This window comes from Dendrobium catenatum, unplaced genomic scaffold (assembly GCF_001605985.2).
Source record: "Dendrobium catenatum unplaced genomic scaffold, ASM160598v2 fragScaff_scaffold_1448, whole genome shotgun sequence".
Lineage (NCBI taxonomy): Eukaryota > Viridiplantae > Streptophyta > Magnoliopsida > Asparagales > Orchidaceae > Dendrobium > Dendrobium catenatum.
In genome coordinates, this window is record NW_021319910.1 from 205,761 (window position 1) to 224,217 (window position 18,457).

General features: G+C 34.1%; 1 protein-coding gene across 1 annotated transcript; it reads right to left on the reverse strand.

Annotated features, from left to right (window-relative positions):
• Positions 1-1,213: 1,213 nt before the first annotated feature.
• On the reverse strand, positions 1,214-17,433 carry LOC110107137 (cyclic dof factor 3). Its single transcript, XM_020837307.2, has 2 exons — positions 17,154-17,433; positions 1,214-2,915 (listed from the first exon to the last, which is right to left on the reverse strand). The coding sequence occupies exons 1-2, from the start codon at positions 17,310-17,312 to the stop codon at positions 1,524-1,526; spliced, it is 1,551 nt and encodes a 516-aa protein (XP_020692966.1). The 5' UTR covers positions 17,313-17,433; the 3' UTR covers positions 1,214-1,523.
• Positions 17,434-18,457: the final 1,024 nt, after the last annotated feature.

Sequence of the window (18,457 nt, forward strand, 5' to 3'; positions counted from 1 at the left end):
AAAGTAAAATGATGTATTAGATATAAAGGATTATTTTTTATTTTTTTTTTAATTTTTTTTTTGTAAGATATTGAGCTTAGGAGCCACCAATTTAAAAAATCAGAATAAAATATTAACCAAAAAATTAAGATCAATTTGACTGACAAAAAAAATAAACACCACTTAATTCATTATTTTTGCAGATCTAATTTTTGTTCACTCCAACTTGCACATGCAATCATTTATAAATGACGCCGGAGCTGAGCCGCTAATTGTATTAACTTCAGGATAGTTTCATTCCAGTTGGTAGTTGTATGGCTACATAGGATTACTTCTTGTTTATGTTTGGTATAGCCTATTATATTGCCACTATTGTCTATAAATAGGTAGACATTGATTGTATTAGGAGATTTAGAAGATGAATAATATTTGAGTAGTTTTACTCTTTTTGGGTTTCTGTATCCTAAAGGATTTCATGTGGTGATCCCTCTCCCAATGAGTTCTTGGTCACGGTTACCGGATTGTCGACGTGGATTCATTGAGCCCCCTCCGATCCGGTGTCAATAAAGCTAAGTAAATTCATATAATTCATGATCCAAAGAGTGCATTTAGACACTTTAGAACAATCTTTTCGCAGCTTTATTTTTGAAATAAATACAATATTTCTAGTTGACCATACTTTTATAATTTTTTCAAAAAGTTTTATTAAAAAACTTACTTATTATAATCAAATTTATTTGTGTAGTTATTAGAAAATTGTAGCAGATAAAAAAAAATCTATAATACTTCCAACTCTAAAAAATATTTAAATTTTTCATTACAATTCTAAAACTAATATTACAATTCATTTGATTCAACTACTGCTCTACATCTGCCTGTAAAAATAGTTTTGATATTTTATAGAAAAATAGATTTTCCTAAAACTGTATTGTAAATCTTTTTTCCTTTCATAAAAAATCAGTACAATAATTTCTTTATAATTCTACTCTTAACAGATCTGATTGTACAAAAACATTTGTACCAAAATACTACTTTAAGAAGCAGTAATAAAACAATTCCAAACAAAGCCTAAGAAAGAGATAGACTTTAACTGGATTAAAGTGAAAATATTTGGAGTGCACAAATAAATCTTTGCAGTTCATCTCTGAACTAAAGAATTTATCTCTATGTGATCATCAATATAATTGAAATTCATTAAATCATATAAATCTGTGTGTCCTACTTTTATGATGAATTCTTTGCAAATAATAATAATTATTATTGCTCTGAACAAGAATTTCTCACAACATTGTCATCCCATTCCAGGACGTGGCAGTCAACAAATAACTATGTTTGATATAAAAGCTATAACTTACAATTTTTTTTAATATTTACAGCACAATCACAGAGATCATATCAAGCCTTATATTCGATGCAGCTTTGGTGGAATGAACTAACAGTCTCTACAATAATCTCTCTGTGAAATCATCAGCATCCATAATAACAAAAGAAACGCTCTGCCTTATTGGAGCTGCAAGACTGAAAGCTCTCAAACTACTAGCAACTTACGTAGTGGTCTCCTGAAATGATTGAGAACGAGAAAAGGCTGCTGGATTGGCATGCAGAAGTTGTGCGGCATCTGCAGCTTCCCCCTTCTGAGATTTGGATGGGAAAGCTTTGAACAAACAACCTTCATCAAGTTTAATTCCAAGAGTAGCAAAAATTGAACTCTTTGCAGCCTCATCTATATCATCAATCCTCAGAGTTTTAGGAACCCATAAGGACTTCTCTGTGTTCTCCTCACCAATCGAAGTGGCATCCCTACAATGCTTACCCAAGGTTGGAGACCCATTGCCTGAACAGTTGCTGTTGCTTGTAGATGATGATGGCGACAATCTATTGTTGTTTCCTACCAAAGGTAGATTCCAAGGTCCACCAGTCCAGCTAGGTATGCAACTCCAAAAGGAAGTAGGTACTAATGGAAATGGAAATGTAGGAGCACAGAAAGGAGGAGCAGTCACCATTGGTGGTCGACTCCATGAGATCGGTGTAGGAATACCATTTTCTTGTCTCGGTAGAGGCTCCGGCGAGCGCCCCGCTGCTGCCATGGCGGCAGCAGCAGCAATGTTGCTCCATCCTGGATTCCAGGCATAAGCCCAAGGAGACACCGGGTAACATTGCAAGTGATGCAATGGTGCGAGTCCATTTTGATATCCATGCAAGGCTTTTTGTTCTGCATCTTCAGGGAAACCATTTTCTGCATGTTTAGAAACTTTAGCAGATGATGAACATGAGGGCTCCTCTTTATTTTCCCGATGAGTTGTGAAGCCCAACTCAGAAGCTCTCTTCTGGTCTCCAAGTTTGAGCACAGAGGTCATAGACTCGCAAAGCGGAGCTTCTGGTCCAAATTTTAGAACAGTGCCATTACACTTTAAGGGTAACCTCGTAGTGGTACTAGAGCCACAAGGAGAAGCTTCATGATGGCTTAGATCAGAACCATCTACTTGAACTGATGCCAATGCATCTGGCATAACCACCGTATGCCGGTAGGTTGAGGAAGAATGCTTATTTTTACGCCTTCCAGCACCCACAGGGACATTCCTCATTGTTCCTCCAGCAGTCCAATATCTTTGGCAGTTCTTACAAAAGTGCCTTGGTTGGTTAACATTGTAATTGTTATAATAACAGAACTTGGTGTCCATACTGTTGCAGCGTGGACATTGAAGAACCTTATCAGGCTTCTTCAGAACTTTATCTTCACCTGAAGTTCCACTCTCTTTGTTATCCTGTTCAGACTTTGGCTCTTCAGCATCTTTTGCAATCTCAGTTGCAGTTTTCTGGTTTTCTTCAATACCATGGCACAAGCCAGAAGAGCTGAGTGATTCATTTTGGTCCAAATTCTCTGGGGCATCCAACATTGCATCAACCTTAGTGTTTGCTTTTTCTTTGCATGTATCCTAAGAACAAAAAAATAACAATCAGTTCAGCAGCATATTGCATGTATATCATTTGTACTTAACTGGTTAAATTGATTTCAGAATAATTTTCATAAGCATGAAATCACGGTATTCATGCAAGCTACCATTGATACGGTTCCAGCACTAAATAAGACTTGCGTTCTATTTTTATTCCTACCATGCTTTACTATATGCAACATTGGGGTGTTGGACAGCACTGCAAACCTAATTTCTCCAACTCCAACAAGAGGGGTCAATCACAAGATTAAACATGTGCAGAACACTAACTTGATTTCTAATTGTATCAAAGACAACTTTTTTTAGAGCAAATCTATCTAGAAAAGAAATCTACTATATATTGAAAGTAGTAAGCCGACATATTAACGTCTAATTTTTCATTTTTATTATTACTGCTAATATTGCCACAGCAATTCTTTGAAGATGGATATTAATGCCATCAATCACATTCAAAATATAAACAGACAACTAGACAAGGAACACATGCTCTAACTACGAGCTTAAAGTCTTCCAGAAGGTTCATGTTTTTACTGCTCTCAAAATATTACTGTACAAGGTATGTATACAATAACTAAGAGCATAAAAGGAAAACTTCTCAACCGTTCATTTTTTTAAGACTAACCTAAAATGAGATGGATTTTATTGTGCTAAATAAAGTAGCTTACAATCCTTACAAAATTACATCTCTTGAAAAGAAAACTTCTAGCAAACCCTATTAAAACAAAAATTTTCCATCTCCCGCATGACTGACATTACAGTATTGATGGCTAAAAATGTCATGCCCTCCAAAAAAGAGAGCCAAATGCAAGCAAACTTACATCTACAACTCACTACAATGTGTTCTATAGCTTTGAAGCATTTTAATTCATATATATAGCTTGCAAAAATTAAAAAAAAAAAGGTTTATATTTACTCTAAAAAAGGGATCTCGTATGATTTTTCTCCTTAAATCTCAACTTTTGTCCAATAGATATTTCAGTATCAGCCTTATCCAGACTATTTGGGTCGATCTCACGAGTTTTCTTTACTTCATTTTGTTTAGTACTATATGTGAATGTAACTCCATATTAGGTAAATTTCATTTCACAATTACTAGCCATTTTGATTTTGCTCGATCACCTTTTATCCTATACCTTTTATTATTATTGAAAACCTATACGGGTGTGAATCAACACTTGCCTGTAGTCAACTGGTCAAAAGTCAAAACTAAGGAACTCCATCAAAAGATCATATATTCTATACAGTTCATGGCAAACTAAAGAGAATTTTACCTCTTGTTTATTTAATTAAAAGCATTTTGTTAGTTTCTGCAACTTCATTTTGATACCCACATGAGATTCGTGGTTTTTTAAAAATTATTGAGATTGATCACCGTTCACTCCCAAATGTCTTTAAATTTTCAATAGCAAACTTCATGATGTGACGTCAAACCTATATATATATATATATATATATACACACACACTCTTTGAGTGGCTAATATTTGAAGTGGATTTCTACTTTTTAAATATGACATTAACTTCAAAAAAGAGGATGATCTACTTTATAAATCAACAATTCAAATGGGTTAATGAATTATAATGTATAAGAATTGTTGCTCATATCCTTCTGAAAGGTCAATAAATCACACCCTCACGAGTCATTGAAGCCACCAACATGAGCCCGACTCAGTGACACGAGCACTTGTATGTCCAACAAGGATAAGAGACCCTTATTGCCATTAGATTTGATAAAAGGTCACCATGCCAATTTAGATATTTTTCCAAGCCACCCCTACTGATTTTGTTATAAGCCCCTCCATACTTTTTCCAAGCCACCCCTACCGCTTTTGTTGTGAGCCTGATCCGATAGGGGGCCCCACAACCAGGAAGGGGAGTTGTTTAGGAGGTTCCTAATCAAGAGAGAGTTGTTGGGAAAGTTCCTAATTAAGGGAAATTATTTAGGAAGGTTCATAATCAAGGCGGGATTGTTTAGGAAAGTTTCCTAATTGTATTTATGCTATTTAAGAAGTATTTAATTGTTTAGAAAGGTTTCCTAAAATATGTTTAATTGTTTAGAAAGGTTTTCTAAATCATGTTTAATTGTTTAGGAAGATTTACTAAATCATATTTAATTATTCAGAAAGGTTTCCTAAATCATGTTTAATTATTTAGGAATGTTTCCTAAATTATATTTATGTTGATTATGAAGATTCTATTAATTTATAAAGGTATCCTAAATTATGTTTATGCTGATTATGAAGGTTCTAATAGTGTTATTGTGTTCTAGGCTATTTAAGGGATGTATGTTTATGATTTAGGGTAGGTTATTGCTGAGTTTTATGTTTTGCTATAGTTCTTTTCTTTGAGGGATACCTACCGGCGTCTTGGTTATTTGGGAGAGTCGATCTACCTCTCTAACAGTAGATCACATGTATCTTGTATTTTCCTTCATATATAATCCAATAAAAAGTGTTTTGGAGTGTTCTTCATCGTTTACTTGTTACTAATTTTTGTTTTGCTGAAATTGAATATTCAACCGGGTTTTCTTCAAGTTCTACATCTATGTCGTATCAAATTGGTATCAGAGCGAGATTTTGGAGAGATGACCATCAAAGAGGGTAGATGCGTTGGAAGCAAAAATGATGCAATTCAAATCCAGCATGAAAGAAAAATTTTTAACCATGGAAGGAAGGTTTTCATCCATAGAAGGAAGGTTTTCATTCATGAAAAACCGATTGAGAATGATGGAGGAGATGATGAGGAAACTCTTGGAGATGCAATCAAAAATTTCATTGGTGGTTCCAATGGCTAACTCTAATCAAGAATTGACTAGGATTCCCATGGCTAAATCGAAGGGAAAGAAGATCGGACAGGGGTTCAATGAGAAGAGTTTCTTCCATCAAGAGCGATCTCCTAGGGCTCCGATAAAGGGTGGATCAAGGTTTCCGGAAGGGGGGGACAGCAAGGAGGGAATTTTGTGGTAGAGGTGGTGAGATGGCCAACCATTATGGAAGGCTTTCGGGCAAGAGTGGGTGATCGAAGATGGAGGGGGTCAAACTAAACCATGGGATCAGGTCATGCAAGAATAGATGGAAGAAAGGCGGGATTTCCAACCTCGATATACAAAAGAAACATGGAGGGATCACGACGACCATTACACTGAAGGTGGAAGAAACTATTGGGGCTGTGGCTATCCTCGGGTGGCAATCCTAGGGTCACTGCATCCTAGTCTTGATGTGAAACAAGCAGAATATTTTGCAGCAAGAGCTGCACCTATTCATCCTGGTTCTCAAGAATTTAGAACATATGGTGGAAGAATGGATGTAAACCCACATATTTTACCCATTCCTAGATAGTTCATGACTTTTATGCAATCCAAAGATACTAGAGAGCTCTTTTACAGCTTCCATCAATATGATGTCCCAATTGAGTTTGTTATGCATAAGTGCGTCATACATTTTATTCCCCTTAACAAAAAGCTGTCAATTCTTTCTCAACATAATGGATTTATTGTTCACAAGGTACTTATCAAGTGGAAGGATTTGTCGGAGCATGAAACCATATGGAAACCTTTTACGAGCTAATCAGAAGATAGTTCACATCCATCCACCTTGAGAACAATGTGCATTTTTTGGGAAGGGAGTACTAATACGTTGGGCAGGCCAACAGCCAGGAAGGAAGAGCTGTTTAGAAAAGTTCCTAATCAAGAGCGAGTTGTGTTTAGGAAAGTTCCTAATAAAGGAAAATCATTTAGAAATTTTCTAATCAAGGGAGAGTTGTTTAGGACAATTTCTAAATTGCATTTATGCTATTTAGGAACTGCTTAATTGTTTAAGAATGTTTCCTAAAATATTTTTAATTATTTAGAAAGGTTTCCTAAAATATTCTATTATATATATATATATATATATTCATATTTTAGTTATTTAAGGTTTACTCAATTATGTTTATGCTGATTATGAAGGTTTTAATTGTATTATTGTGCTCTAGGGCTATTTAAGGGGGAGTTTGTCTATGGTTTAGGGTAGGCAATTGCTGAGTTTTATGTTTTGTTGCAGTTCTTTTCTTTGAGGGCTTCCTAGCGGCATCTAGTTTGTTTGGGAGAGCCAATCTACCTCTTTAATTGTAGATCACATATATTTTGTCTTTTCCTTTGTATATAATCCAATAAAAAGTGTTATGGAGTGTTATTCTTCATCGTTTACTTGTTACCAATTTCTGTGTTGTTGGAATTGAATATTCAGCCAAGATTTTCTTCAAGTTCTGCATCTACGTCGTATCAAAGCCCCTCCCTATTGTTTCATACAGTTGCTCTGCTGAAATTCTCTAATGGTTACAACGAATGTGACAGCATGATAACTGCCACCTTCACCTCCATACGTGTGATAGCTTGGGAGGAGCACCAAATGGCTGAATCAACTAATTTTGGTTTTAGGCCAAAGATGGATAGTAAACTTTTGCAAAATTTAACATGGATGGCCAAGGGTTCTAACATCACATGCATACAAATTGCTTAGGAAAGATAACTCCTAATCCCTTGTGTGTGGGAGTTGTATCGAGTGTTTTTTCACCAAAGAATATTGGATATATTGTTGACCAAAAATTACCTAATGTTGTGTTAGATTTTATTTAGATTTGATCTCCAAGGCATTTTATCCATGTAAACCTTCATGGTTAATTACGCTCCCACCTAAGAGAGCACATTCAATTAAGTAGGTCAATTGACTAAACAATTTAAAGGCTGATTAGGTTGCGCTGCTTGGGAACTCGCGTGAGTAAGCAATGTTTATTCTTATCAAATTCTCATCGTTCCTACAAGAGCTTCCTAAGGACTGGAGGTTAAAGGTATTATTATTAAATGAATGAGCGTTAATTCACTCAAGAAATTTTGGAAACATGGTACCCTGGCTCTAGGCTGACAGCCATGACTCAAGTCCTACCAGTCTGTGTGAAGCATTAGCTATAGTGGGTCAGGTTTAGCTTACTAGAAGCGTTTGTGCCCAAGCAACAGTTTTAAAGTATTGATTGGCTCTGAAATCTTGGCACTATAAATATGTAGCTCTATTTTGTCAGAAAAATCAGAATCTCTAAATATTAATATTTGAGGCCTTTGACATTATATAGTCTTTAAACAGCTTGTTGAAGCAAGGTTTGGTTAGAGTAGAGCCTAAGGCCAATCTGAAAATTTTTAGTACATGAAGGTTTCGCTCCAGAGTGACATAACGATATATTAATCAATTTATTCATGTTGAAGCCTTAACTAGAGGTTTGAAACAGCTTGCTGGAGTTTAAGCAGGATATTCAAAGCAAAGTCTAAGCCGGCACTGAAGGTGGTTTTAGCAACATGAAATCTTGTCTCCAGACTAACAGAAGAGGACTTCACTGGAGATTTGCAACAACTTACTGAAGCTGCAACATGATTATTAGAGTATTGTGTTAAGATATATAAGAGTGTAGGGTTTAGTCTCACATCAAATAGGTGAAAAATATATAGTGTCTGGTTTTACTAATTAATCAACTCATTGAATCCAATCTGAGTTCAATCTACGCTGAAAACGACAAGAATTTCAAGTGATGCTCAAACTTTAAATCAAATTCACATTTCTAGGTGTTAGTACTAAGATACTGGGAAGCGTGAAATAGCAAACTCCTGCTTTGTCATGCTATTTAAAGCGCTGAAACCACACTGGATCCCTTGGTAACAGCAAGCATATGGAACACTGCTTTGGCATGTCTTCACCAACTGGGACCAGAGTCTGTGTGATTTCCAGAGCAACAAGTCTACAATAAATCTTAGGGACTTGAGTTATGTTTCAGCACCACTTATCATTTCCATAAAGATAGATTATAAGAACAAACCATTCAAACACTGAAGGATATACTGAGAACATGTGTTTTAAATCTTGGAGGAAATTGTGGTGCATCCTTGGCTAAGCTCGCCTGTCACAACCACTATAAAGATGGCTCCCTAAAAAGTTTTATACTATAGGTATCAATCCTCAAACAGCTGGGCAGAATTCAAGAAAAGAAAATTATTGGGACCTAAATGTCAGAAAACTAAAAATGCTAAAGGAATTCCAAAAACGATTCTTAACATTCCAAAGCAGGCAGAAAAGCTAAGAAAACTAAAAGCTAAAGGATAACACTTAAAATAATGACCATGTATTTCTAAAGGTATCATCTAAAATAATTTCTAGCTTTGAAGTAAAAATATAAAATAAAAGATATATTGGATCGTTCAAAATATTAAAAAAGATTTTATCAACAGCTTATAATCTTGCCCTCCCATTAGATCTGGCAAACATTCACAATGTATTTCATTTTTCTATTTCCAGCCCCGTTTGCAGCAGTTTTTTTTTTTTCCTTTTTTCAAAAATGTTAATTTTTTTTTAAAATTGTTTGACTGCACAGCAATCTTAAAAATGCTTTCCATGAAACTCCTTTTTAATGCCATTTTGAAAAGCTAATTTTCTTCAGCTTTATAACTGTGGTCCGTGATTTTGCCAAAGAAAATGTCAAAATACCCCTAAAAATGCATGATCTCCAAAATCTCTCACTTCCATATCCTCCCCATCAAAACATCTCTTCTACCACATTGCCCAGCCCTCTACTCGCTGCTCATTGTCTTGCCCCGCCTTGATGTTCAGCGACTTCCCCAGCTGCATTCTACTGCTTTTGCCTAGATAAGAACTTGTCAATTAGAATTTTGATGTTATAAATCAAATTAAATTAATTATATTTAATTATTTTATGAAATTTTGAGGAATATCTTTTTTTGAGAAAAAAAGTTAAGTTAACTACCATAATACCCTTCTGATATAAGACTATATCAGAATGAGATATTTTATACACTTTATTGTAGTTTAAAAAAATATCATAATTTTTTTATACAGTACAATATACATGTGAGGGCATCTATGTAATTTATTTTTTAGCAACTTTCAGGAGCTATTGTTGTCTTCCATCCCCATATAATTTTTTAGATATATCAATGAAATCTGATCAAGACCCTCATTTTCCACCAAAAAAAAGCAACTTCATTTTTAATTTTCCAAATAACGGTTGCTACTTTAGCAACAACAATTTAAGAATTTTTTTTTTTTTTTGAACAACAGTTTTATAACAAACTTTGTGGAAAGCTAAAGCCAACCCAAACGAGCCCTACATAAGGTATGCCCCAGGCCTTGTTTACATCATATAATATGAAGCTAGCGGGGTACATCCCAGTTTTCCAATGAAGAAAAGCTCCAAAAGACCCTATATTGTGAGAAGATCCTAAGGCGAGACATTCCAACATGATAGTTCTTTGGAAAAAAATAAGACATAAAAAAAATATTGAATTTATAATATCTAATTTTCGCACATGAGATGTTAACAACTGTTTAGTCAATATTATTAGAAGATAGCTCACACATATATGTAATAAGTTTAAGTATATTGAATTTATTATATAGAAGCATTAAGATATAGATGCAAATGAAATTTTAAGTGCCAAAGCTGTTCAATTAAAATATAGAAATGCCTAAAGAGTATTATATAATAAGAGAATACTATGGAGACTTAAAAATAAATTATGTAAAACTGCAATTAAGTCATCAATGAAGTATTAATTCTTAGTGTTAGACAATAAAATAGTAGTTAATAACTAAGTTGAAAAACTAGAAATGAAAATATTAAGAGTGTCATGTGGAAAACTAGAAAAAATATAATATCTAATGATTATATTTAAAAAATGGCTAGAATAACATCTATTGGAGATAAGTGAAAATAAATTTAGGAAGTTTTGACATATAAGACAAAGGATTAAAAAAATTATAAATTATACGAGTAGATAAAATTAGTATTGAAAGATTACAAAAAAGAAAAAGTTATTATAGATAGAAGTTATTCAAAACAATTAGAGATAACTATGTTAACACCTTAGACAACACTCAGTTGGAACAAATAAAAAATGAGGATTTATAAAGTTGATCCCAAATGGCTAAGATAATGCTAATGATGAAGATAATGTGTAGGATTTAATATGTTGAAACTTGTTCAAGAATATAATAGCTTGGTATTTTAAACTAATGCCCTTAAATGTGATAGACCACTACATATAGCCAAAAATGAGTTTGAAAAAAATTTAAGCCTTCTGCATCATGAAATCTGAAATTTAAAGGCCATTATCTAAAAATTTCATGCTAAAATTCATATAGATAAGTAGTTTAATAGGCTTACAATACAAATTTGTAATGAATATGGACCCATTATAAAAATTCAAACCCAGCCTAATTGAGCTAGACTAAAGGCACCATACATCGTGATATAGATGGGATTTGAATAGTGTATTAGGCATACTTCTTGTGTATAAGTATTGAAGTTGGATGTCTTAGAATTTAGGGTTTCTAATAAATATCCAACATAAGATATGGATTTCAACCTCATCGCTACCCTCAAATCCAAAAGATGCCAGGGAACAACTGGTGGCCGAAATGTTAGACAATGGTGTAATTCGTCATAGCCATAGCCCATTTTCCAGTCCAATTCCACTTGTTGAAAAACATGATGATATTTGGAGTTTTTTCTTCGACTATAGAGCTCTACATGCATGAACTATTAAAGATAAATTTCTTATATGCACTATCGACAAACTTATAGATGAGTTATATGGAGCCTCATTATTCTTTAAACTGGATCTTTGTTTGGAATATCAACAAATCTGGATGCACCTAAAAGATATTCATAAAATTGAATTCCGAACACACAATAGACATTTTGAATTATTAGTCATGTATTTTAGCCTCAATAACGCACGATCAACTTTTCAAGTACTAATGAATCAGGTTTTTTGCTCCTATCTTTGAAATTCGTTATAATATTCCTTAATATTTTAATTTATAATCAGACTTTAGCCAGACCAATCAGACTTTAGCTTTTCATTCGACTCCTCTTATAGTTCAAGGTGGTACACTCAAAACCATTAAAATACTTGTTGCAAGCTTCTATTGGTCTGGCTTACAAAAGGGCATTGCTGATTTTGGCAGAAAATTTCTTATTTGCCAAGAAATTAAATATGCTAACTTAGCACCTGCTAGCCTTCTTTCTCCTCTTTCGATTCCTGCTCAAATTTGGGTGGATTTGTCCATGAATTTCATCACCTAACTGTCAAATTCCAGAGGCTACACTGTTATTTTGATAGTCATAGACTGAATATCAAAATATGCTCACTTGGGGCCGTTACATGCCAACTATTCAGCATCCAAAGTTGTTGATTTATCCGCCAATATGGTTGTTCGTCTATAAGGATTTCTAAAAACATTGTATCAATTATCAAACCACGATAGCATTTTATTAAGCAGTTCTTGGCGTCACCTCTTTGCTCTTAACAGTACCAAACTGCATTATAGCTATGCTATCATTCTCAAACGGGTGGACAGACCTAAGGTTCTCAATCATTGTTTGGAGTATGCATGCATATACTTTTACTACTCCAAGGTCATGGTCTACTTTTTTATGTTGGGCCAAACTATGCTACAATACCATATTCCATACAACTATAAAGATGACTCCTTTTCAAGCTCTTTATGGTCGCCTTCCTCTTACCCATTCCTTCCTATGTCAGTGGAACATCCAACATTAGCACAGCTGATACTATTCTCATCAACTGAGACATGCTACTCCATGGTCTGTGCCAAAATATGCAGCAGGCTCAGAATAGAATGAAATTGTTGGCAGAATACAAGAGGCATGACATCAGTTTTGCAGTTGATAACTGGGTTATGATTTAATTACAACTTTTTGACAATCTTCTATCGTGAACCGCACACAAACCAAGTTAGCTAAGTTCTGTTCTGGACCTTTTCAGATCCATTCCATTATTAATCCAATTGCATACCGCCTTACACTAAACTTCAGGAAGCAAGATTCACCCAGTTTTTCTATTCTCAAATCTTACAAAGGCAACCCACCGTTTCAATCCATCTCACTTCTTGATTTCAGCTTTAACAATAGGCCCATCGGTTTCTAGAAGCTAATCCAGCTTCACATACCATTCAACTTCATGGTAATCCTCACCGACAAGTTCTTCTCCAATGGACCATGTCAAGGCCAGAAGATGCTTCATGGGAAAATTTTTCAGCTCTCTATACTCCATCTCCCTCTCTCAACCTTGAGGGTAAAATTGTTTTTTATGACAACGGGAGTGTTAGGCAACAGCTTATTTGCTTGGATCCCACCACAATACAAAAAAGTGGGAAGAATGGCTAAAAACTATTGAAGATTCATCAAAAGATTACAATACAATCACCAAGTATATCAACAAAGGAAAGAACATACTGCAACCAAATTGATTAAAAAATAGGAAACAGGCCAGCAGCAGCTGCTGTAATCAGTTTGCATTAATTAGTAAGCATCCTCTTAGTTCGTAATTAGCTTTTTTATTCATGTTTTTCTGTTTAACCCTACTCAACCTAGCCTTGGCACCAAGACTGGTTCAGCTAGTGGACCATGAGCCTATAAAAATCTCTTGTACTGTTTGGGTAATAAATAAAGAAATCTTTGTTTCTTACATCTCTTTTCTCTTAGCTGGAGTCCACATCTACTCAAGACGTGACCTATCCCGCTTCTTGTTATGCAAGAAGCCTATCAGCATGCAACATCTAAAGAAAGTATGTAATATTTAAGAGTTTGTTTAGGATGTTTTCCCTTAGCTTAGCTTTGCAGATCGTTATCCAACTTGTATTTGACCCTACTTTGTTTCTACTCCTTATACATTTTTTTTGCGATACGGAGCTATTTGAATCCCACTCCCATCATCTGTGCCACACTACCATGACATATGATCCCTCTTTTGCAATAATTATCTTAACTGCTTAACCCATAGATTTTAAAGAAATTCCAAGACAATAAATTGTTATGCGCTACTCCTCATGCTAAGATCGTTTCTTATACTAGCTTCTCTTAGAGCAAGTTCCTCTGACATTCATGTGCTTGTTTTTATATATTAATTTCATTGCATAAGCTTCATGAATAAACATTTTTTTAAAATTTTTTAGGAGATGTATGAAAATGGATTCGCATCCCTCTAAAGGTTGGAAGATCTAAAATTAATGTGCTTTTTCTATATTTACATGACTTATTATTTATAGTTGTATGATCCCCTATTCATGTGGAAATGTGGAATTCATTAACCTAAAAGTTCTGCAAAAATCTTATTTTTGTTTCAAAGTTAGTAGTCTCGAGTCCAAATTTTTTATCCAAAAAATATTATTAATTAGATGCTTAATTTAGAGCTTTTCTTTGAATATATCTCATGCTTAATTGTGAGAAAATTTTAAAGAAAGCTATTTTATTTCATTATTAAAAAAAAAAAATTGTGTAACATATATTACAACAACAAGAAGAAGCCTTTACCTCACTACATGGTCGGCTATATAAATTTTTTTTTTCCATTATATCCTATTAAGAGTTAAATTCCAATTTAAATCTAAAAAAATGTCATTTTTAATACTTTCTACCAAGTATTTTTAGGTCTACCTCTACCTTTCTCAACATAGGTCAAATCTAATACCTTTATCTTTGTTAACATAGGTCTACCTCTGCTAATCGAGTCATCAAGGTCGAAGTTTTATATGACCAAACAATCTAAGGCGACTCTCTAATCTTATCTACCATTTGAGCTACTCCAACCTTTTCATCAATATACTCATTTAGCATTTTATCTCTAGATAAACCCATTCATCCACTTCAACATCCTCATCTCTGCAATATATATAAGCTATTTTATTTAATATATATTAACGTATTAAAAAATTGCATTTTAAAATGAGGATGTAATGGTCCTTACTACAAATACAACAAAACCAAACACACAAAAAAAACACTTTCTGATATGATTTTCCAAACATTAATAACAGCTTCAACCATGGCAGCTTCTCAATTAACTTTACCAACAACAATAGTCACCCCAAATAACCCTCAATTAAGAAAATATGCATAAAATAAGGTAAATTCTATGAGTATCTCTAAATCTATGATGTGAGACTAGAATCTGTCTTGCATCACGTTTTCCCTGCCAATTGCAAGAGAGGAAGAAGGGTTAGAATAGGCCAGCTCAAAACCGTTATATACTTTTAATTATAATAGGCTTAATTTTTTAATAAAGTATTCTCATTTAAATTTAATAAAAAACCAAGTCTTTTTTAGGTTTACCTATTCCTTTCTTAACATAGGCCAAATTTAATATTTCTACTTTCCTAAGCGGGTCACTGGATGATCGACATTTTATGTGACCAAACCAACTAAGGAAGCTCCCTCTAATCTTATCTACCACTGGAGCTACTCCAACCTTTGCAGATTTTGCATTCTATCTCTAAGTATAAAGCCACACTAATCCACCTGAGCATCCTCATCTCTACAACACTTTATTTTATGCTTCCCTTTTAATGACCAACATTCTAGGCCATAAAGCATTGTAGTTCTCACCATCATCTTATAAATTTTTTCCTTTTTGAGGGATACATTTCTATCACACAACAGGCTTGATGCATTCCTCCACTTCAACCATCCCACTTGAATTCTACTAATTTATTTCACCATCACTTAGAGCAAAAAACTTGAGATATCTAAAACATGCACTCTATTTAATGACTTGGTCACCCAATGTCACAATCTCACCACTAGATCTGTTATCACTAAAATTACACACCATGTATTCAATTTTAGATCAACTCAAACAAAAACATATAAACTCTAAGATTGACCTCCATAATTCAAGTTTTACTTCAACTCCCTCTCTAGTTGTCAACAAAAGAATATTATCAGCAAAAAGCATACACCAGGGTACATCCTCTTGCATATGTATAATACAAACATCCATTATTAAAGCAAAAAAGATATGAGCTTAAAACTAATCATTGATGTAATCCAACTAAAATAGGAAAATACTTGATCAAATCACCTTGTGTTTGAACACAAGTACCAACTCCTGTATACATATTCCTAATAAGTTAAATATAAGCATTATTTGAACACAAGTTAATTTTGCAATGCATTCAAAATATACAAAATTCCGTAGGAAATTTTTTCTATATTCCCTCATAAAAATGATTGTGGTATCAGATGAGTAAAGATTATATAATGACTATTGGTTTCCCCTATCTAACTTGGGAACTTGGCTTTGACACCACGCTACTCTTTTTGAATATATGACCCTTCCCTTCAAATACTGAGTTGCGGCTCAAACATTGACCTCAAACCCACACTTATTTTTTTTATTTCAACACTACTTTTCTAGATATTCTATTGTAGATCACTCGCACACAATTCTAAAATGGAAAAAAAAAGCTCCTTCCAGTTCCAAAAAAGCTCCATAAAAAGCATACAATTAGATCGTGCAAACCAACGTCCAATAAATAAGAAAAGCACTAATCTTTTGTGTCTAATTCTTTTTTGACGTAATTCTAATTTTATTCTTCAAATCACAGCATCAAAATTATAATAAGGTTAACTCACCTGTGTTACTGAGAAGGGAAGGTTATTAAAAATCACGTTTCAGAAAATAAAAACACTAAACAGGAAGGCAAGTATAACATTTCTAAGAAGAAAATCAAATCAAGTTCATGAAATTGATCTACGAGTTTTCACTCAACCGAAGAACAAAAGCTTCTGAGACAACATTTACAGGAAAAAGCAGGATCCAGAAATAATCAATCTAAAACAGAAAAAATCTACGTCAAAACAAGTAGCCACGTTAGGTTATGCGCAGAACGTTTGGGGTCGGCAGGGTGGAAAGCCTAAATTCGACTATTAATAGAAAAATTCAACGCAACAAATTAAAAAAATAAATAAATAGTAGAAAAGACTAACTTCTCAATCAAGTCCCAGTTTGTAAAGCTAGAAATCAACTGCAACTGGAAGTAACAAACTTTCTAATATGATTAGCTAAACTGCTTGTACACGTAATCCGAACTTGGCTAACTAGTGAATTCAAATAGAATATATCCTTCACTTACAAATCAAATTAGGGAAGAAAATCATAAAGTTATACCAAAATCCACAAATTCGAAAGTAAACTCCATCTATGCACAAACCCCGACTAATAACAGCAGTAGATAAGTTAATTTGCAACTCAAACAAAAAAGCGATTTGAATGCAAAAAAACAGCATCAATTTCCAAAACGTTTCCATACTCTCCAATCTAAAAACCAAAACCTAGATAATCAATAAAGTGAAACAGCGTCTGATTGAATCTGCTCACCTTCTCCCCCACCTTCAGCGGCAACATCGCCTGAGCCAAATCCGCGACTCCCCCTTCCTCAGCCAGTGGCTGCTCCTCCAGCAACGGTATCTTCCTCCCAAATAGCTTGATCGCTGGATCTCTGACCTCAGACATTCCTCCACTGTCAACCCTAGCCATATTATCACATCCACTTCCCAAAGCGAAACCCCAGGGACAGAAAACGCCGGCAAAGAAAAAAATCCGAGCCAAAAAAAAATACCAAAAGGCTGTGACTCTGAGAGAGAGAGAGAGACCGAGAGAGAGAGGGAAAACAGCCTTTGTAACCGGGAAGCGCCGGTCCGATTCAGGCCTGGTGCCAGCTGGCATCCTAGTCAGCGTTTGAGAACATTTTCAGCCACGAGTTCTCGTGGCTGTGGATCGCGAAATGACGTCAGCATCGAAAAGACGACAGGGCACCGCGAAAAAGAGTCTGGAAAAGGGCAAAGAAAATTACAGTAAGATAAGGGCAACATTCGTGTCTTTTTTCTGAAATTACGAGATTGCCACCATTGAATTTACGGGAATGCCACTACAGTGCGGATGCGTAACTAGGTAGCGGTAGTCGCCTTAGAATATCTCTCGACATATTCAGCCTTTTTTTTTTTTTTTAAGATTGTTATAAAATTATTTTGTAAAATAATTTTTTAATTATTATAACATATAATTTTTAATATTAATTTTTTTAATAATAAAAAATAGTAATCAAAATAAAATTTATGATAAAAGTTTTTCAGAATAAATTCTAACACTTCTATTTAAAATAACTATGTCGGAGCAAAAATGAGATATTATTTGTATTTATTTTGATATCTTCAATATATCTTCTAATAATAATTCAATTTAAAAAAGAATATAGCCTCCATAAAATGTAAATATGCTTGGTGAGCTTTGTGCAAACAAAATCTTCATGAGAGTCTCCATCTGTCAATATAACATTTGCTTACATGTAGCAACAGAAGAGAATACAAGAGTAAAGCTCGTTCTCTTTTAATGATATAAAATATAAACTTATTTTTAATGGCCATCCTATATTAAGGGTCATATTATAATGACTTAAAATTTTTAAAATATACATCAAAACATTGAAGTACTTAGAATCTATCAATCCAGTTGAACTTTATTCTCGGATGAGCCTATCATTCGCATGTACTCAGGTTACATAACTAGAATTATTTCAAAACTACATAGTTGTAAGTTTGCTCAAGCTTTTTATTTATAAAAATGCTCAAACAAATAGCATCCACTCAATTAAAAACAATTTATATTATCTACATTTAGTTGTG